Source organism: Manis pentadactyla, chromosome 10, assembly GCF_030020395.1.
Source record: "Manis pentadactyla isolate mManPen7 chromosome 10, mManPen7.hap1, whole genome shotgun sequence".
NCBI lineage: Eukaryota > Metazoa > Chordata > Mammalia > Pholidota > Manidae > Manis > Manis pentadactyla.
In genome coordinates, this window is record NC_080028.1 from 15,402,572 (window position 1) to 15,424,918 (window position 22,347).

General features: G+C 46.3%; 1 protein-coding gene across 1 annotated transcript in view; it reads left to right on the forward strand.

Annotated features, from left to right (window-relative positions):
* Window positions 1-17,825: 17,825 nt before the first annotated feature.
* The window catches only part of NUAK1 (NUAK family kinase 1), a 97,364-nt gene continuing 92,842 nt past the window's right edge, over window positions 17,826-22,347 (forward strand). Inside the window, exon 1 of the mRNA XM_036891070.2 lies at window positions 17,826-17,980. Coding sequence (XP_036746965.2) covers window positions 17,843-17,980 — 138 coding nt within the window. The 5' untranslated portion in view covers window positions 17,826-17,842. The remainder of the gene's footprint in view (window positions 17,981-22,347) is intronic.

The following is a 22,347-nucleotide window of genomic DNA, read 5'->3' on the forward strand; positions in this document are numbered from 1 at the left end:
TTGATTCAATCAATTTGAAAAAGTTCAATGGGAACTTTGCTTTTTAGTTTCCATGTCAGTAAAATAAGGGCAAAAATAGTATCTATCTTATAAGGCTATTGTTACTAAGTGGCTTAAATGTTAGGTCTTTGGAACACTAATACATGTTCAGTTAATGGTAGTTATTCTTCCTTTTCATAATTCTATTATCAATCTAATCAGAGAGACAAATAGGCCAAATCTCACTGTGTACTAGTATCTATAACTCATGAAGGGCTATGGAAACTTGCGGAACAATAAATTCTTTTGTTGGGACAAAAGGAAAAGCCTTATACGAAAAGGAGTTTTGGGAGTGGGAGCAGGTGCAGGAGAAACTGGGGAAGGAGAACCAGCAAAGGGCACAACTTGAGCAGAGACACGGATGTTTGGGAACTCAAGGTGTATCAAGAGGACCATGGAACCTTGAGAAGGAGAGACAGGAGGTGAGAGTGGGCCAGCTTTATGGGAATAACAGGGACTTCTGAGTAGGCAAGCCTGAGTTCTGAATCCTGGTTCTGCCATATACCACCCAAGGCTTTCTGTTAAGTTATTGACTCTGTCTGGGTCCCTGAAAAAGGGCAATAATTTCACCTGTGCCATACAACCCATGTTTCCCAAGCCATCCCAAAGTGGGGGAAAAATGTGTGTCACCAAACTGTCCCAAACAATCTCTCTCTACTCTTTTCCCCTTGTATTTTGTGGAACCACAGACCAGTTCAGGCTATCGCCAACTAGTTCTGGAGAGCCCCATGAGAAATCAAGTCAGTATTCAGAGTCCTCTCAGCTGCCCGGAGCCGTGCACCACATCCTCCTCTTCTCTCTGGCTCTTGTGGACTTGTCTGCTTCTGCTGGAGCTGCTCTGTCAGTGCCAGTTTGAACTCTCCAGGTCTCACAGTTATTCCAGTAAAACAGCCCCTCTGACTACTCTCAGTGCAGCCCCCTTGTTTCTGGGGCTTAGGCATGAGTCAGAGATAGGGAATAATATTTCATGCTCAGAATCATCCTTTCCCCCCTAAGCCTGGCCCATTGCCCTGGGCCCTCTCCTGGGTGCTTACGCTCTCTCTTCCAGTGTTACACCGTGTGTGTGTGTGCGCGCGCGTGCACACGCACATGTGTACACGCACCATGAACCCATTTGGCAGTTCAGAAAAGCCTATAATTCCCTTCTCAGTGTCAGAGTCATAGATGCAGCTAATACTACTGTGGTTTGCTGCCCACAGTCTGGACAAAAAATATGTTATATTTCAGTTAAAGGTTGTAAAAATAAAGATATAATTTTTTCTTCAAATGTATGGATGTGCTGAATTCTACCCATATCCATGTTGGGATATGTGGACCCCTGATGCCCTAGATGTCTTTTATGCTGTATAATAAACAACCTCAAAACTTAGTGTCTTAAAACAACATTTTATTATATCTCACAGATTTGTGCACAGGAATTCAGGCAGGGCTCAGCTGCATGATTCTTCTGTTCCACCTGGTGTTAACTAGACTCACCTGGTGGCATTCGCATGGTGGCTGGTCTGATCTGGAGGCCCTTTAAGGCTAGACCAGAAATGGTATAGTGTCACTTTCACTTATTTGTCTAGAAGGCTGGCAGTATATGAATAATTAGAAAAGAGAAGAGGCAAGAGCCAATCATTTCTCTGTGCTCCTTCACCCCTAGTCATTTTCACCCTTGTTAACTGACATCAGGGCTGTAGTCACTGTCACCCCAGAGATGTCCTAGATGACTTTCCCAGGAATTTACAGTCTATGATTGTAAAGGTTGGGACAGAAGTATATGGAGTCCACACATGTATAAAGTTCAAGTGTATTGTACAGTGCAAAGTCGTAGCTGTTTGGTGGAATGGGATGGGGAAATCGTAAGCTATAGCAAAGAGCTACTGTTTTGCCCTCTGGAGAGCCAGTCTCTACTGAAGCCTAGACAAGGAGGGAATTGGTGCCTTACCCGAGGGTGGCGAGGGAAAGATTCTGGTAAGCTAAAGTGGGCTGGCCCCAAATGTCCTTGCTGTATGTTCCCTTGGTACTCTGAGTTGTAATTTCTGTGTAATAGGATGTTAAATTTGAGTTTTGGTATTTTGGCAAAGTACCCAAGGGTTGAGACCATCTGTGTAGTATATGCTTAGATATTGTGACATCAGTTTTTATTGAAAACAATTCTCAGCTCATCACCCACATGGAGCACATGCAGTGGGGTGTGTGTGGGGTCAGTAGAGAGGGGTTGGAGAGTCTAAGTAGTCAGAGTCAGGGAAGGGAGGGCTGTGCTACTCTTCTCCAAGCCAGAGGAAGAGGGCTTCTGAGAGTCATGTGGAAAAATCCTTGGCATTGAGGGGACTTAGTGACTAGAGAACAGCTCATGCCTGGAGAGTTTAAAGAGAGAGGCCGCCAGGAGCTGCCATGATGAGAAGAGAGGAAGAAGGACATGCTGGTGTGAGCAGTCCTCCCAACGGCAATGGGGGCCTGGACGGGGTCCCAGGAAGGGGAAGACTTGAGTCATCTGGAAAGGGGTCCTCATCCCAGAGATCCCTTGGGAGGCCCAAGGTGGCCCCAGCAGGGAGTGTCGGAATGGGATAGACAGCTGGAGGCAAGGCGTTGGGAGGTCAGCTGGGGGAGATGCCCACAGCAGGGAGTTACAGGAGGCCAATCCTGTCACTGGCAGAGGGAGTGGAGAGGCAGTCCTCAGGGGAGAAAGAACCAGCATCTGGACATCTTCGCCAATGAGGACATTCGGCTGGTACAGATGACCCTGGTGCCGTAGGACCCGCTCACCTTCTTTACCACTCTCTTCTCTCCTTCCTGCTCCCTGGGCCCTTTGCCCTGGCCCAGAGAAGCCTAAAGAAGCACAGTGCATGGGGGAGAGGGGCACGAATTAGCCCACTGCAGCTCCCAAGCCTGAGCAAGTCCCAGGACAAGAGGGGAAAGAGCTTTTTAACTGAATGAGAGATTGGAGTTTGGCCCTTGGCCTGAATGGAACTTTAAAAATCACCCAAAACATGGCGCTTTTCTTTAATACCTAAGAGTGACCAGGTAGATACAGGATCCATCTAAGATACCTAAGATTTCTAGGGAACACAGAGAGCATGTTTGAAGGGGCAGCAAAAAGAAACAAAAACTGCTTTCAGCTGCATCCAGCTGAAATGTAAAATGCAAAATGTGAAAATGTAAGCTGGTTACCTTTTTAGAGATGTTCTGTGCTGCTGCCCTGTGAGCTCTGAGGGCAGGATTCCATGATAGTGTGTTCTCCCCGAGATTCCTAGCACCAGGTACAGTGTGTAGCTCATAGTAGGTAGGTGCTCAGCAAAATCTTGTTTCATTGCACTGAACTCAGTTGAGGGGTTTGGACAACAGCTGGGTGAATGCAATGGCAAGTCTAGTGGTTTAGTGGGAGAGAAAGAAATCACCTTTTTCCAATTAGGATTCCAGTGAGGAATGTGTGATATGATAGCAAGAGGACCATATTGTTTGCTTGGGTTCTAGTCCTGACTCTTCTGCCATCAGGCTGGTTGCTTTGGGAACCTCACTAGAACACTCTGGACTGTAATTTTCTGGTTTGGAAAACGAAGATGTCAGTGGGATTGGTAGGTGGATTCCAAACAAGCCTGCACATGAGAATCATTTTGTGTGCTCTGTAAACATAGATTTCTGGACCCAGTCCTATTCCCATTCTGATTGGCAGGGTGTGGTATCTAGAATAGGGTCCCAGATTCTGTAGGGGTTCCTGGACAATTTTGACATACAAGTCAGGTTAGGAATCACTGGTTAAGATGACTATGAAGGTCTGCTTAAGCCTTTAAAGGGTCCTAATCACTTTCCTTACCTGAAAAATGGGAATAATCTTAGTATCTGCCCCATAAGGTTGGTGTTAGGCGAAATGATGCACGTAAAGGGTTGAGAGCAGTTTTTGGCACATGCTACTTACTCAGCAAATACTATCTCATAAGTTATAAAAAACAGATATTTGCCAGTAGAGCAGAACTGTCAACTTTTAAATTGGTTTTAAACCCACAAATATAATGCCAAGTCTTTTCCTGTTTTCATTTTATTTTCTTACACATTTCTAGCCTGGGCCATGCCCTTTCTCCCTGTCATGTGTTTGTAATTATTTTCTCTTTAAAATGTTTCCTTATCCCATCCCACCCACAGCCCATACTTGCATTTACATTTCCCCGTACTCTGAAATCATGGACATTTCTCACGAATTTTCTAGTTCTCAGGCAAACTTCCACAAGTACCTCCATCCCAGTGTCCCTGGAATGAAATGTTTTAGAAAGTCCCCGGTGTGCGAGGCAAATTTTCTGTAAGTTGCCAAGCAAGTGGAACAAGGACTTAGGTAACTGAGCAGGGTAACTTAGCTTCATGGTCAAGGCCTGATGGATAGAGGGCTTACTGCTGTTGTCCTGGTGAATGTTGATCTTGGTCACGCTCAGCTTCCCGGCTGGTTTTCATTGCATCCTGACTTGGCCAGAGTCACACATTTTGTGCTGGGCCAGCAGTTGTGCAATCCACAGCAGATCCAGTGTATTGTGTGTCTATTTTTAGATGCTGTGTCCTCTGGGCCATAGAGAATGGGGGTTCTGTGGTATTTCGCTGCTTCTCTCGGGCCTCCCTGTCAGGGAGCTGACCTCATTTTTCACTCATCATCAGTAATTGACTGCAGAGCCATCTCTGGACTTCTCCAGAACCATCTCAGTCTTTCCGCCCACATCCTCCCCTTACTGAGCTACAAGTACACAGCCTGGCTTCTTGGACAGAAATTGATTCTGGCCTAGGGCACTGCTCCAATACATTCCTCTCCAGCTGCAAAGAATAGGCCAAAGGTCAGTATATGCAAAATCTCTGCAGGTCCCTGCTTTTGATCAGCTGTTAAGACAGGGATGTTTAAAATGGAGAGAGTGGGCTTGGGCAGGCTTATTCCAAGGTTTGTCAAACCCAGGACAAGGCAAGTGGTAGAAAATGTGCTTTCACTCTCTCTGTCCTCACCTACCCCTTTACTTATCAGTATTGTAGCACTTAGCAGATTTCCTGGTGGGTTGCCTGTGAATTTGTCTGCATTTGATAGTAAACGACCACAGCTCAGGTGCATGGTGGGAGCTCAGACAGTATCTGCTGAATGAATTTTGAATGAGCCACATTGAGAACTCGGTCTTGTTCATGGTTTATGCTCAGTTTCACACAGGCCTTGGAGGGGTAGGTGCTCTATCATTGTGAATGACTGAATTTCAGCATCTGTGGCTTTGGAGTCTGGCAGGTGTGGTTTCAAATGCTGGCTCCACAGCTGAATGGCTAAAATTGATTAGTTTCCTTTTCTGAGTGTCACTTTTCTCATCTGCATGATGGAGATAATAGTAGAGAGCTTATTTTGAGTGTTGGATTAGCTAATGTACCAGCTAGTGAAGAAATTAAGTACATACCCTCAGGGAATCAGTGGTGATTTTGGGAGAAAGGAAAATTAAGATAGTAGAGCAACAGGGAGAGGATAGGAAGAGAGGCAAAGATAGGTAAGGACCAGTGAAGGGTATAGGATTCATCCATTTTTTTCAATTAGTAACCATTATTGGTTGCCTAGTCCACCCTCTCTTTCTGGATCAGGGACTTAGAGGTCCAGCTGGGGGGCTGCAGAAGGTTCCTGTCTGGCCCCAACATTCAGCCTAGGCCCCTCAAATCCACTGAGCCAGTCTCTGCTGGAAGTGGTTCTGGGACAGGAAGCAGGTCCCTGGGGTCAGTGGAATCCCAGGATGTGGGGAGGCTGAGCACAAACCCCAAATGCCCTGCTCAGATCTGGAAGACCAGGCCTGGTTACACCAAGGGGGATGGGCCTTCAGACTGTGACTTCTCCTAAATTCTTAGCGTCTGTAATTGGTTCTATGCATTCAGTGTTTGAAGTATGTTATATAGAATATTTGGCTGCTCAAAAATCTAGATAGTACCATGAGATAACAGGGCTTCCCTTTTATTTTGTGTATTCTCAGGAGGACTGTAGAAAGGGACTAGGAAGGGAAGAGAAGCATGTCTCTTGAGAAAGATTTAAAGAAATTCCTAATTCCCCAGGGAAACTCATGTAATAAAGGTTATACATGTTTCAGATCGCTCAGTGTCTGACACCTTCTAGGTATCCAATAGCCTAGCTACTGCTTTTCCTTCTGCGGGATTAAAAGCTGGTAAAAAAAAAAAAAAATCAAAATTAACAAAAGGGTCCTCAAGCTCCAAATCCAAATCTAAATCTCTAAATCCAGAAATATTGCAAAATTCTGATTTCTTACATTTGTGTCCAAGGCTCTGTTCAATAGCTTTCTGTTCTCACTGGGTGCGCCTCGAAGTAACAAGCTCAAATAATGATATGGGAAAATTTTCTCTCTCGCTCTATCGTGCAGCTCTCTATGCTGGGAAACGCACTGCATGAGTGCATGGAAAAGGACAGATGGAGGACTGGGAGCGGCCTCTCCTCCCCTGCCAAAGTGGAGCAGCCGGGGAGCAGCTGGGGTGCAGGGAGGAGCTCTAGTCTGGGAGCCAGGAGGCCCAGAACCTCGCCCTTTCTCTGCCATTGGCGATCTGTGTGACTGTAAGCAAGTTACTTAACTAATCTGGGCCTCAGTTTCTCCAGCTGTCAAATGCAGTTAATCAGAAGTAGTTGATCCAATTATTGCTGATTTTCTAGTAAGAGAAAGATACATCCCTACCCGCTACCACATAGCTTCCAGGGCTTCCACTGAGGTTGGGCATGGTCATAGACTCACTTTGGCCAATGAAATGTGGGCATACATGAGAGAGCCACTCCTGAGCAGAAGGTTTAAGAGCCATTAGGAGTTTCTTCGTTTACTTAACTGAAAAGTTGAGGATGGAAAAGAGTCAGGACTCCACCTCTTTTCATCTCTCAAATGTGCTTCCCCATGTTTGGTTTTATTCTCAGGCTTTATATGGCAGCAAGATAGCTACCTTCGCTACTTTCTCTACCCTTAAGCCCTTCTAGGTCCAATCTGGCCTGAAAGAGACACTCTTTTACCAATAGTGTTACGCAAACCCCACAAGAGGAGCTGCTCCCCAGCCTGGAGCCTGGGATGGGGAGGACACTGGAGTGAGCCACAGAGCCAGAGGTCCTCTGCAGCCAGCACAAACTGATGTCTCCACCTGATAAAATCCCCACCCTTCTCACAGAGCAACCTAGTGTTTCTGAGCTGATGTTTCCCCAGCTCGACTCTTGGAGGAGGAGCTAGAGGCCCTTTTCCTCAGATGCAGTTTCCACTGCCCCTGTATTCATTAAATCTTCCCTATGGAACCCAATGCCCACATTTCCTTCCCAACTGGGGGACTGGCTGGGGAAGGAAAGGTTTAATGAGATGCTAAAGACAGTCTCATTTTTCTGTATTTTCCTTGATACAAATACCTGATCATTTAGAAAAAGGGCTTAGCGGGGTCTCTCTCCAAATCTGGAGGAAAGGTGATCACCGACTGGCTGAGTATAAGCTACCTGAGGACAGGGCCCAGTGCTCTGTGTCCTGCTCCTAGTGTACATTAGAGATCCCACACTTTTTGAAGACAAACTGGTATGAAAAAGCAATAGTTAATGAAGGTTAAGATCTCAAGAATGAGAAACGGCAACGCCTGATTCTTGCTCAGGCCTAAGGCCTTCATTTGGGTGTTTTTATTCATCAAACCAGTCTTGCCTCTTTATGCCCCCTCTTGCTCCCACCCAATAACCTGTCCTAACTAAGTGGTTTTGTTTTATAACCTGGCACCAAGAAACGACAGGAGCCACAGACCTCCCAGTGAGTACCTGATCCTTATATTTTTTGAGTGAAAGGACTGCCAGACTCCATGGAGGGGCTGAGAATGCATTTATTCAACAACCTAAGAGGGAAGAGAATACTGGCTTTCATATATTTCCTTTTTACCACCCAAACGTTACAAAATAAAATTGCAAGACTGTGCAGCTTGTTTACACTTTTATCACTGGGCCCTTTTACTCAGGCCTCAGGGCATCCAGTCCAGTTGTGTAGCAATTTGGTTCAGATTTAACTAGGTGGCTCTTTTGAGGTGCCACTTTTGTTCTAGGCAAGCTATTGATTTCCTCCCTGAACCATGGGGCTCACCAGGTGATGTGGCGCTCCTTACACACTGGGTTACTGAGGTCTGGGGACCTGCCGTTTGTAGGGTAGATGAGAAGTCCTGGCAGGTGGTTGGTTTGTCCCTCAAGACATTTAAAGCTTTGGGAATAAAAGGCCTGTTTTTATGCAGGAGCCCAGGTTGAAAAAGACATATGCACCCCTATGATATGATATTGATGAATTGATAAAGCAGATGTGGTACATATACACAATGGACTATTATTCAGCCATAAGAAGAAAGCAAATCCTGCCATTTGCAACAATATGGATGGAGCTAGAGGGTATTATGTTCAGTGAAATAAGCCAGGTGGAAAAAGACAAGTATCAAATGATTTCACTCATATGTGGAGTATAAGAACAAAGCAAAACTGAAGGACCAAAACAGCAGCAGAATCACAGAACCCAAGAATAGACTAACAGTTACCAAAGGGAAAGGGACTGGGGAGGATGGGAGAGAAGGGAGGGAGAAGGGGAAAAAGCGGCATTACAATTAGCAGACATAATGTCAGGGTGGGGCACGGGGAAGGCGGTATGGCACAGAGAAGACAAGTAGTGACTCTATAGCATCTTACTATGCTGATGTACAGTGACTGTAATGGGGTATGTGGTGGGGACTTGATAATGGGGGGAATCTAGTAACCACGATGTTGCTCATGTAAGTGTATATTAGTGATACCAAAATGAAAAAAAAAGACCTATTTTTAAAAGTTAGGAGACTTACATTAACAAATATGGATTTCTAGCCTCTTTGGGAAAATTGGAAGGCCTGGAGATACTGGGTCCACTGTCCCACATTCCAGTGCCTGGCTGGTGCTGAGTATAGTGCTGCCTCTGTCAGACGGGCCATGCTTCCCCTCTGCCCACAGCCACCCCTCTGCCCTTTATATTACAAACCCTCCAGGCTTCCCATTTGCTTTTAGGACACAGATCAACATTCTTTCCCTGGCAAGGCCTGCACAGCCTGACTCCCACCTAATTCTCGGACCTCATCGTGTGCCAGGAATAATAGCAGCAAATACACACAGTGCAAAACATGGCCCAGGCTCTTCCAATCCTCACTTTACAAGTGAGGAAGTGAGGCACAGAGAAGTCAAGTAACTTGTCTAGTAGCACACAGCTGGGAAGAGTAAGGGCTGGGATTAGAACCCAGGCAGACAGCCCCTTGGGGACTCTGCTCTTAAGCACTCCATGCCTTCTCTGCATTCCAGTCAGACAGGTCCCTCGCACCACAGGCCGTTCCTCCCCCTAGAGTGCTTTTCTGTCCTTCCTCAACCTTCTTTACCCCTGGATTTCCTCCCAGCCTTCAGTTCCAGCTCACATGCCACCTGCTCAGGGAAGCCTCTGAGCGTCTGAGCCTCCAGTGCTCTTCGTTTTGGTTCCTTTCCCTCTCGAACAATGCTCTCCGAAGGAAGATTCTGTGATGGTGGAAATGTTCTATGTTTGTGCTGATCAGTATGGTAGCCACTAGCCCCAGTGTTGGTTGGGCACATGGCTCATGTGACTGAAGAACTAAATGGTTCATTTTGTTGAATTTTAACTAATTTGAAGTTGACTTTGAATAGCCACATGTGGCAAGTGGCTACCATTATTGGGTAGCATTTGTCCCACGCTGGGATCATACTCCTTCACTCCTGGAGATTAGGTCTGTGTCTATCTCAGTCACAGGCCATAAGCTTCACGGGCGTAGTCATGACACCTTTTGTTTCCCACAGTATCCTGGACTCTGGAGTCAGTGCCTGGAACATCCCAGATATTAGCTCAATGGACAAACTTCACAGCTTTTGTCTCCACCAGAGAAGAATGTGCCAGCCAGGGGCAGTCCGAGACCCAGTGGGAAGTGATATTGCACACTGCAGACTTTGGGGGGCAGAGCTGCATTTGAGTCCAGGCCCCAAAGCTTATGAGTTCTGTGAGCCTCAGTTTCTCATCAGGAAAATGGAAATAGTAATAATTGCTATCTCAGAGGATTGTTGTGAGGAATAAGTGAATAATTGTTAATAATGATAGTTAAGATTTATGGCTAGTTTACCGTGTCTTCTAAGAGTTTTCCACATATCATTTCATTCAGTCCTTTCAGTGAGCAGAGGCACAGAGGGTCTAGGTGACATGGGGACACATAGGGTGGCACAGCGGTGTGGCTGTGTTTGACTTTTGTCCTTCCCAGTGCTTGCTCTTAATCTTCGTGTAAAGAGTGGCTCATGGCAGAAGCCCTAGAATGTTGCCCACCCCTACATCTATCCCTCTTCCCCATGCTGCCTCCTCCCTGGTCCAGATGCAGCAACGAAACCCCCTGTTGGTGTGAACCCCTTCTGGGGTTAGCTCTGGGCAGCCAGGCCTTTGTGGGGTCCAGGTGGCTGAGCCCAGCAGGTCAGGAGGACCCCTCTCTCCCAACAGCTCCAGAGGTCCTGAGGCTTGGGGAAGGGCAGGGTGCCAGGTGTCCGTGAATGGAGTGGCAACCCTGTTCAATCTCTTGGGTGACCCTGCTGCTGCCCCTGACCTTCCATGGCTCGGTTGGTCACTGTGAGCCCCCAGTCTAGCTGTGGGAGGTCAGTTTTTCTATCCTCAGACAGGGCAGCTTTTATTTAGGCTCCTTGGAGATTCCTCTTGGTGGGGTTCAGACTCTGAGACTGATAAGGTGGGGGTGGGGAGGGGAGCAGAGAGGAGGAGGGAGAGGGGAGGAGGGAATGAGCCCTGTGAATGAGAGGTCAGCTCATTCAGAAACGAGGGCATCTGGGGATTTGTAGTGTCTTGGGCAGCACTTTGGCTAATGCTGATAATGAGAACTAACATTTTTCAAGCACTGGAATGTGCTGGGCATTGCTCTAATCACTTCACCCTTAAAAGTAGTTTCTATGATTTAACCCATCTGACAGATGTAGAGACTGAGAAACAGAAAGGTTAAGCAACTTGTCCAGGGTCACTCAGTAAGTGGTGGAGCCAGGATTCCAACCCAAGCAATTGAACTTTAGAACCTGTCTCTGTGAAATAAACCCAGATTATCTCATCACCCAAGTGCTCATTGGGCACCCCAATGATTAGCTGTCCAGGATACCCTATTTATTTCATAGCTGCCAGATCAGAAGTCTGGATAGGAGGAGTCATGAGAATTTGCTCAAGGAAATGTGACCAGAAATGGAGCTGAGGAAGAACCTGGCCCCTGACTTCTCCTTTACTCACATGTTAGAGAAGAACTAGACCTCTCCTAGGCTAAACAACCAGTATTCCACCTGTGTCATGACTTAATAAACTCCAGTGGCATCTCTCCGGAAGCATGTCCTGTGAGATGCTCTGGGAAAGAAGGGTCCAGAGGTGGGTGAAGTCTGGGCAGTGTGGTGGAGAGATGCACAGTGCGTATTTGCTTACTAAAGGCCAACTTCCCACACCAGCTTGATCATGGAGTTTGGTAGATGCTGGATTTAGTGGAACTTAGCAAGAGAGAGAGAAGGACTAGCTGCAGCTCAGGTTGGGAAGAAGGGGGTAGACATCAGATGAAAGTGGGAGGGCCTACAGCATGGGGGAAGGCCACGGTCTTCAGAGATGGGCAGACGTGGGTGTGGAGCCTGCCCGTCTCTGTGATGTTGGGCCACTCCTAGAGATTGTCGCCTCACCTGGACAACAATGGCTGTCATGTCTGTGTGAGCAGAGAGGAAGTCATTGAAACACTTAACACAAAGGAGTCCACTTGGCCGGTGACAGCTATTAATACTCTTAAAATAATTAACACCTGTTCCAAAATGTATTTTTAAAAAAGTTAGTTCTTTGGGAATTAATAGGTATTACTTGACAAATGTTTCTGTGGCCAGATAAGTTTAGAAAAATCTTCAGTGAAGCAAGGGACACAGATTTCTTCTGCAGGACTGCTCAGTGCCTTTAGTTGGGTTCTTATTCAACTCCATCTCTGGTCACATTTCTTAGGATTACTAATTCTCATTTTTTTAAAAGGGAAATTTAATTTTTCTATTTATTTTTGATGACTGTTTCCACTTTGTGTCCTCTAAGTCTTAAAGTACCTGGAATCTTTTGTGGTACTTTGAATGTTACCCAGTAAGGTATCCTGAGCTAAAGGGGTGATTGATATGTGTGTCGTGCAAGATGTCATGGGAGATAAACCAGCATATATTGAGTGCTTCCTACGTGCTGGTTACTTTACATAACATAATCTTACTATTTCTCACTGAAGTCATGTGTAACTTTTATTTATCCCCATTTTATAGACTGGGAAGAGGAGGCTCAAAGAGCTCAGGTATTCAAGGCTACCTAGGTAATTTACAGCCACACTGGGCTTAAAATCCCAAAAGTATGGCTGATTCTAAAGTTGGGCTCTTGGAGTGGCAGGTAGAACATGGACTTTAGGGAGGTTGGGAAATGAAAAGTAACCAAACAGAGAAACGAGAAGCTCCTGGGGCAACGAAATGTAAACAGAGGAGCCCCGAGGGAGAAAGGTGAGTTAGCATGGCCACAAGATTTCCCCTGGCTGGAGTGCTGGGGCTGGCCAGGTAACTGAATAAATGAAGAACAGGGTCAAGTTTTCTAAGGGTTGATAACCCCAACCTTCATCTAGATTAGGAGATGGAAAATGGGGGTAACTGAAAGAAATTGCCTATGTCAGCCTCTTTTGGCTGAGCCCTGGACCTTACATGTGTTACGTTTGGATCAATTCTGATTTTCCTGCCCCGATCTAGTCTTTTTTTCTGCTTTTTTCCTAATTTCTGAAACATAACTTTGGAGCCAGTTTCTGAGGAGACCTTTTTCATTTTACATGGGGTTGCTTTAATAATTTAGTATTACTTATTGTCATTTGCGGTAATCCCTTGAATATTGGAAATAAATTCTTTAGGGAGCTAAATTCTCCCATTATGGGATGAATGATTCTTTTTCTTAGAACAATGACATGGAACTTGGGAGAGGGAATATGGGAAGTGGGTTTGAAGCCAGAGTGTTCAGGATCTAATCCTAGCAGAGCTAAAACAGAGTTAGGACTGGGTGCACTGCTTGGCTGTGGGATCTTGAGCAGGTCTCTTTACTTCTCTGGGTGCCAATTTCCTAATTTGTTAAAGGGTTGAAACAGTTCATCTCTAAGATTTCTTCCAACTTTAATATTCTATAACTATGATCTCATTGTGTGTGCATGGGATAAATATACAGTAAAAACTCAGAAATGCTGGTAAGATCAGGCTTGGGGTGTGAGTCTGGGGACTCCTGGGGGCGAGGTCTGTGGGAAGACAAGGTCTCCATGACATCAGCCTCAGAGGATTAGAGGTGTTCCCCCCAACTCTGGGTCCTACACCATTCCTTCCAGACTGTGTGACAGAGTGGGTACAAGAAGGTTTGAGTCTCAGCCTGGTCAATGCTGGCTGAGTGACCTGGCCAAATGACATCATCATACTTTAGAAAAGTATCCCAGAGTTTGTGACCCAGAGTTAGGTTTGGGAATTCCAGGTACTAACCAACTCTCAGCTGTTTTCTACCTCTGAAACAGTTTCAAGTAAGTTATTTTCTTAACCTATGATACTGGACCAAAAAAACTCACAGACTCAAAATGAGGGCAAAGTGACCTAATGTGAATAGTGCTCTGTACACAGTGAATGCTCAATAAGAAAACACAAGCATGATGTAGGTGCTCAATTAATGCCTGTCTATGTACTCTGCACATATGACTGTAGCCCCCCACTCCTGCCTAACCCCGGGCCATTTCTGCATCGCTCCCCCGCCCCAATACCCAATTCTTCTCCCTCACAGATGTCCCTGTTGTCTGCTCTGCCTTCTCCTGTGAACCTTGGTCCCAAGGCAGCTGTCCTTTCCCTGACACCCGCCTGTTAGGCTGACCCTTGGGCAGGCCAGTGTTGCAGTTTTCCCAGCATGCTCCAGTTCCCTGTCCTCATTGTCTGAGACTGGACTTGCAATGTTGGGCTTTCTTTTAAACCAAACAAAGTTTTTCTTCTTTCTTATACTAATGATCCATTCTTACAACTGAAAATCTGGAAAGTAGGGAAAGATGCAAACATTAAATCATCACTATTCTAAAACTAAGAGCCAAATACAGTGACTGTAAGCCCTTAAATCATATTTTCTCATGTACTTGTTGTCTACTTGAATTGTTTTTGAACATAATTGGGATCATATAATTCATACAATTGTGTATCCTGATTTTTCCCATAACTTTATAAAGGCACTTAAGATATCACAAACTCTTCTTGAGTGCACCTAGTAAAGGGCATCTAATACTCCAACAAGATGGGTGGCTCCTAATTTCCTTAACTATTTTCTTTTTGTTCATCTGTGAGGCTGGGCTGGGCACTGTGTGAACTGTTGGACACTTAGGTTGTGTCCATTTTTCTGATAATATACATAGTCTTGGGGTGAACATTTTGTACATAATAAAGTTTTTCCCAAGTTTGAGATTCTCTTCTTAGGCTAGGTTCCTGGAAGTTGGAGGCAGTTGACAATGATTAATGGAAAAATCATAGGTCCCTAAGTCAGACAACTGGGGCCTGTATTCCAGTTCCACAGTTCAGTAGCTGCATGACCCTGGACAAGTCATATACCCTCTTAGAGCTTTGGTTTCTCATCTCTGAAATATGAATTAGAGAGACTTCCTCTCAAGATTATTTTAACGATTCAGTGATAATTGCTGGAATGAGGCTTGGTATTTATATTGAACAACCACAAAATATATCATAGAGTTTGTGCATATGAACATTTCAAGCATCCTTTAGGCTTTTTATCAATAATAGGTCAAGACATCTCCTGATTACCTTTCTCAGCCGTCACTCTGGGCCTGGGAATGTCTTAACCAGCCTCTTCTCTCTCTGTAGTTACCAGGGAACTTCTCTCTGAGGCCCTATGGAAGGAAGTTAGAGAACCAAATTATCTGCCCCCCTAAACTGTCTCCCCCGCTGGCTTCCCTTGGTGCCCAATGTCTTCGCTATTAGGGGATTCCTGTGGCCTAGAGAACAGCTCTGGCTGGAAGCCTAGAGGCAAGGGCTCTGGACTTATGATTAGAGGGTAGCGTTTGAAATCTGTCTCTGCCCTGGAAGATCCTGGAATGGAACCTCCCTGAATCGAGTCTCTTCTGCCTGGAGGGGCCAATGCTCCCTTTCCTGCAAAGCCGAGAGGAGCCGAAGGGGTGTGGGCAGGCCCCCGGCTCCCGTGGCGTCGGATGAATCTGACGAGGTTTGGCTGCAGGATTCCTTCACCTGCTGCTCTCCTCCGCTCAGGTCCCGCTGACGTTTGCCCTGTGGGACTCTGCCCCAGTATCATCAGATCTGAGTTTTTGAAAGATAAGCCCAAACCTCTGGATTTAAAAACAAAATAATCTCCCAAGTTTTAAATGTGAGCAAACTTCCTTTTCCTTCAAGGCTTCCTCCAGCTGGCCCCTCCTTGGCCCGCCAGGCTCCTTGTCGCCCACCATGCCCTCTGCATCTCTTCATCATCGCACCTCACCTTACATAACCTCCCATGGGCTGCCTACCTGTCTGTCTCTCACCTTTGTCCCTGGGTTACTTGGATGCAGTCACCTGGTCTGACTCATTCATTTTCTTTGGGCCTTGCACAGGGCTGGGCAATAGAGGCGCTCAATTAACTTCTAGAATGAAACAATGAGTCCATGACTGATAAAGAGACAAAGTGGGAGGATGCTGTGTTATGAGGCAGCACTTGCAAATTCAAGGACCAGGCTGGTAGAAACAACAACAAACATTTTTGAAGCTGGCTGTGCTTGAGACAATAGGGGCCAGTCTCCTTGTAATGTGAACAATCCAGTTTCTGCCCTATTATGTGTGTTAAGCTGCCCGAGAAAACACACCCTGGGGCTGCTACTCTGCCATTCTCATGTATTCCTAAATGGAAATGGATTATCCATCCCACTCTAAAAATAGCTACACCCATGTGTAAAGGTGAGAAAAGGAAACAGGATATAAATGACATCACTTGCTAGGGTAGCTAGGTTACTGGTGATGTTCTTTGTATTAAAACATTTGTTATTGATAAGAAGAATGATTCATTTACTTTGGAAATAATCGTGATCATGAAAAATGCAGAATGGTACGAAGAATATCATAACAAATATCCATAAATCCACCACTGTGAATACTGCTAACATTTTCTTATTTGCTTCAAATATTTTTATATGAATGAAATTATTAACATGACAGATAAAGTTGAGCTTCTCTTTTCCTTTCTTCTGGTCAACTTCTCCCCCACTCCTTCTTCTCCCCACCTTACCCACCTTGGGCCACAGGTTTAAGGACGATGCATTCAGTGGGTTTTCTTTCCATCTCCCATTTACACTTGGCCATGTTGTTATGAACAATAAAAATGAGACACAAAATAATTTTACTTCTGTATAGCCAAGCTTTCTTCCGTTAGATACCAAGATGAGAGGTCTAAAGTCTCAGTTTTGGGAACTAGAATATTCTAGTAGGCATCAGTAGGAAGAGCATGGTTCTTAGATGTAGGACGTACCTTACAGGGAGGACAGTGTCAGCCGGTCGGTGGGACTATACGTGCCAGCCACAAACAGAGAAGTGATGATCTATTTATAGTTTACAGCATGGTGCAAGTGCTGTAAATACCTAACCTCATTTAATCTTTCCAGATTAAATTTTCCCGTGGGGTAAGTATTTCATCACCATTTTACAGATGAGGTCACTGAGGTTTAGAGAGGTGTCAAGATATCCCAGGCCACTCAGCTAACAAGCACAGCAAAATTCGAACCCAGGTCTGTTCTACTTCCGCGGCCATGCGGATGAGAGAGTGACACAGGCTGCATGGGGCTTCCCGCCTGCTGGGCAAGGTTCCTGTTCTCATTAAACAGGACTACTATTTGGTGCTGTTTTCTTTCACTCACTCATAATTTTTCTGAAAATTCCTCTCCTTAGGGCAACAGTTTCCATCACAAAAGGTGATTTGTTTTGGAAAAGTTTGAGTAAAGCAGCTCTTTAGTTCTTGCTTTCCAGAAAATGGAAAAACACATGCTATTCAGTTGTATTTTGAATAGCTACTTTAAGATAAACAACACACAGACCTTCACATAAATTACTTCTTCTTTGTTAATCACCCAAATGCCATCCACAGTGTTTCCAAAGAACACTGTGAGTTAAGAAGGAATGTGAGTTAAGAAATTAAGATATCGAGTAATTTCTTAAACATATATTTTCCCTATGAAATATGTATCCTCTGCTTTAGAAAAATACATGTGTTAATTATTTCTCCACTGGGAGTTCTTTAATATTTTCCAAGGACCAGCAGACTTCCAGGTACCTTGGGAGATAGTCAGGTAGTCATGGTTCCTATTTATGGGACTTTCAACTTAATAATCTCCTAGACAGGCAAAGATACAGAGGAATATGAATTTCAAATACAAGGAATATGAGTGAATAATGGCCACTATTTTTGTATAGTGTTGTACAGCTTAAAAAGTACATTCACATGTAGTATTTTATTCTTAACCCCGGGGGAGAGAAGGGGAGTGTGTTATTCTGCTTTTACTGCATAGGCAAGTGGGATGTTCCCTGATTGATTGACTGCATTAGGTCACATGGCTGGCAAATGGCAGAGATACCGTCCACCTAAGGTCTTCTGACTCCTGGATCCATGCTCATTCCACAGGGAGATAGATCGACTGGGCTTTGGGTCCTGACTGATGCTTACCAGATGTGTATATTTGACAGGGGCTTATGCTGTCTAAGCCTCACATCTTCATCTGCAGGAGGAAGAGAATGCCCATAAACAGAGGGGAGGAGAAGAACCAGGGAGCTGAGGAGGAGCCTGAAAAACACGGATGTTCAGACTCACCAAGCAGCTTCAGCACACGGGGGGTCCAGTGGGAGGATCCTGGTGTGGCTCATGAAAAGCAAGTATGTGCTCTCTCTCTCCTTACTTTTTCTCCAGTTCCCCCCATCCCTACCTATAGCCCCTCACCCTGACTGTCCATTCTCTTCTTCCCCTACTTCCCCTGGCTTTCCATGCTTCTCTGGGCACAGGACACATAGTGGCCATCTCAGCAATTCCCTGTCATTTTGGTTGGAGCATCAATAGAGAAGAAACAGAATTTCTGAGAACCTGTTACAAACTTTAGGAAGACAAAATTCCAGTTGGCTCAGCTTGAGTCAGGGTTCTTGGGGAAGGGCTGTGGGGGCATGGGGCAAGAGGCCAGTAAGCATTTCACAAGCCCTCAAGTGCCAGGCAGGGTGCTTACTGCACGAGCGGATCAGATTGTTAAACTACTGTTAATCAACTGTGAGTCAGATACTGAGTCTTGCACCATGATTTCATTTCATCCTCACAGCAACATTTGGGGGCCACATTATTAGCCCCATTTTTTTTACACACGAGAAAGCTGTAGCTCAGAGAGATTATCAGCGCAAGGCACATAGGTAGTAAGAGCAGAGCCAAGGTTCGCACTCAGGTCTATCCGACTCCAGAGTGGACAACGTAACTACCAGGCAGTGTAGCCGGTAAGGCAGGTATTACGGTAAGACATGAATAAAAAAGCGAGTGACTCCCTCACTATTATCTGGAAGATGTGTGAGAACAGGAGAAGGTATAGTTTCCTACTCAAGCTTTTGTACAATCCAGTTTGCATTAAGGTCATTCCTGGGTCCGAGTTTCAAGCACTTTTGAGCCTGTTGGTACTTTGTAGGCTCTCGGACTCCCTCCTCCTTCAATCCCAGCCCCAACCTGAGGGGCGAGACTTCCTGTCCGCGCCCAGAGACACCCTGCCCTCCAGCCCGCACTGATCTTCCGACCTGTGCCTCTGCACCCCTCCGCGTAGGACAGCTGAACCGTACCCAATGGAACTGTGCCTTTTTTCAGACCCTCCTAGGAAGGCAGGTCTTGGAGGGCGAGGGAGACGTCTGTTCCCTGGCTGCAGGTACTCTCAGGAAGCCTTGGGGGTCATGGCTTCCTCCCCTGGGCCGTCCTCAGGCCCCTTTATGGGACTCTGCTTGGGGTGGTGGGGGCTCCCTGGCCAAAGTGGTAATAAAACCCTGGAGAAAACTTTTGTCCTACAGTAGCTAATAAGAGAAGGATTCCCTTTGGGGAGAGAGTTGGTTTATTTGGGAGAACACCGAGGAGACTGACTGGGGTGAGACCCCTGGAAGCTCATCCCCAGAGTATCAGGAGCCCTCCACAGTCATGGGCAGCCCCCTTTTCTAGGATAGGCACAACTTTGTCATCTTTTAAAATGAGCAAGAAAGAAGAAGCTTCTAGACATTAGGATAAGCAGCAACCACCAGGGAATGTCTTTTCTGTCCCTCAAGGCCTAGCTCCTGTGTCACCCCCTCCAGGAACCCTGCCCAGCTCTCAGGCAGAGTGAGACTAAATTTATTCTCTGCTCCCACAGTCCCTTATCCTTTCTCTTCCTGTAGATCTCCTGGTAAGTGAAATGTTTATTTTTATGTCTGGCGCCCTAAACTCACTTGAGCTCCTTGAAGGGTTAACTTCACTTTACTCGTGGTTGCATTCTTTAATAATGGAGGTTCTGAGCCATGGGCACAAGGCTGTCCAGAATAGTCATTTTCCAGCTTTCCTTCCAACTAATGTGGCCCTGGGATCAAGCTGGGATCAATGGGCTATGACTGGAAGTGAGGGAGGCTGTCTGCCTGATTACCCCTTTCTCAGTCTCCTTTGCTCCGGCTGGAATGGAGACGTGGGTGGCAGTGAACCATTCTGGACCATGTGGGTGAAGGCAGCATCTCTCTATTTGTTTTCTGGGGCTGCTGTAAATTTAGTGGCGTAAGCAACAGAAATGTATTGTCTCTCAGCTCTGGAAGCTGGAAATCCAAGATCAAGGTGTTGGCAGAGTTGGTTCTTCCTGAGGGCAGTGAGGGAGATTCCGTTCCAGGCCTCTCCCCTAGCTCCTGGTGCTTTGCTCCCATCTTTGGCATTTCTTGGCCTGTAGAAGTGTCACCTCAGTCTTTGCCTTCATGGTGTTCTCCCTGTGTGCATTTCCATGTCCAAATTTTCCCTTTTTTATAAGGACACCAATCATAATGACTAGGGATCCCCCATACTCCAGTATGACCTCATCTAAGCTTAGCTGATTACCTATGCATTGACCCGATATCCAAATTTCCAAAAAATAAGGTTGCATTCTTAGGTACTGGGGTTAAAATTTTGACATGCAAATTTTAGGGGTAGAGGAGTAGAGCTCATACTCGATATAACAACCGTAACAACCTCACAGTGGACGCTGGGCTGCGTCGCTCAGATTGACCTTCCAGGAACCAGAGAATTTATTTCCACAGATGCCAGTTATCAGCTCTTGCTGAGAACTGCCTTCAGGTGGAGAGTTTTCTGGTTCAAGGTCACATCCCTTCCCCGTGTGGGGGTGGGGGCAGCCAGTATCCAGTGGCGTGTGTGTGTGTGTGTGTGTGTGTGTGTGTGTGTGTGTATAAAGGTGCAGCCCCTCACCTCACTCAGACAACACAGGAAGGCCATTAAAACTTCAGAGTTCCCCAGGGTGTTGGCTGAGGCCTTGGTCATGACTACACCTCAGCCCACTGGGTTTCAGCCCCGGACAAGTTTGCTATGGATTGAATGAGACCAAAGAAATGACAATGGAATGTTCTTGGGGTGAAAGCATTTATATCCAACATTTTTCTCACAGTGGCAGGTCAATCACTAGAAACCCGTCCACTCAGAGCGAGTCTGCATGCAGCACCTGGTCTCTGCCTCTGGGCCTCTCTGCCCCTGCAGCTGTCTCAGTCTCTGTCCTTGGCACTGCCACCACTCTAGCCTCGTCTCTGCTCTCCTACAGCTGTGCCACCGTGTCGCGCAGAGCACTGGGCGGAGCTCTTTATATAGAGTCAATTGCCACATATTGCCCACACGGGTGCAGTGAGCTAGGCGAGAATCCGGAGCGGCGTCGTTAGTTCTTCCTGAGGGCAGCGAGGGAGAAAGAAAACTTTATCCACAATACCTTTTCCACAGGTATGGAATCTGCATTATCACCTCCATCCTGAGTCTGCTTCCTGGGGGGCCCAAACTGTGGCACACCCCAAAGAACCCCAAACAGAGAAGAGTCCTGTGTCCCCAACCCTAAGGAGCTGCCCTATCAGCCTTGTGCTGTTTCCACCCGGACTGTGATATGACAAAGAAAGAAACCTGCTCCTTGATTCAAGCTGTTACTATTTGGGGTCTCTGTCACCGCAGCAGAACCCTGTCCTAAGCACTTGCTGAGGCTGCAGAGGCGTGATTTTGCCCTGAACGGGTGACGGCACACCATGAGCTCTGGTGGTCCTTCCAGGCTGCTGTTTCCAGGATTCCCAGATTCTGTGAACATGCAGAGTGGGTAGTGGTCCCCAGATCACATCACTAGGGAAACTAAAAAATACTTATTTGGGGTTGCATCCAAGACCTCTATCATCATCGTGGTGGGGCCCAGGTGGCTGCGAGGCAGCCATCTGGGCAGCCGTCTGCAGATGGCATTTGGGACGCACTGATGTGGGAGAAACTCATTGAACTTTGCTTAGGGGACTTAGTTCCAGCTCTGAATGCCTCTCCCCGCCTCTCATTTTCTGGGCTTTAATTTCCTTATCTGTAACCCAGGACTAGATTACTTGGAAGTCTTTTACTCTGCCTACTTCAGAATGTTGCACGAGGCCAAATGGAGCCCAGATGAAGGACTTTGAGAGGTCAGTAGTGCTGTCTAAATACAGAAGGTGCCATGACCATGATTGGTACTGACATTAAAAGGCTGTTTTGGTCACAGGTTGTGTGAACCGATGCCTAACAGATGGTGTTCCTGTAGCGTTCCCAGGGGCCTTGTCACTGGGGGATTTTCCAGTGAATGCAGTTCTCTTTCAAAGTTTTGTTTTGAAACCAGAAGGCTAGTGAGGAGCCTTGGTTAATCCTGGGTGTGGGCTGAGCCATGCAGCCAGCTGACCATGGGGCTGGCCTTTTATGGAGGCCTGGCCCTTCGGTTGACCTGGGAAGGGAGGCTCTTTCAGTCCCCAAGACAGCTGGCCACGGTTGACCAAATGTGAGTTGCAGGCTTATTGAGTTCCCAGAAGTCCTTGGATTGAGTAGAGCTAGACTCTCTGCTTTTGCCTTGATATGCATTCTTTGGAGTTGGGCGGTGTGGGTGGGGTGGGGGGGTGTCTGTGCATGTGTACCTAAGCACACACAGGGAGAAGGGGAGGAGCAGGGAGAGGAGAGAGAGGGAAATCGGAGCACACTGGAGCTGGAGAGGACCTTAGAGCCAACTAACTCAATCTTCATA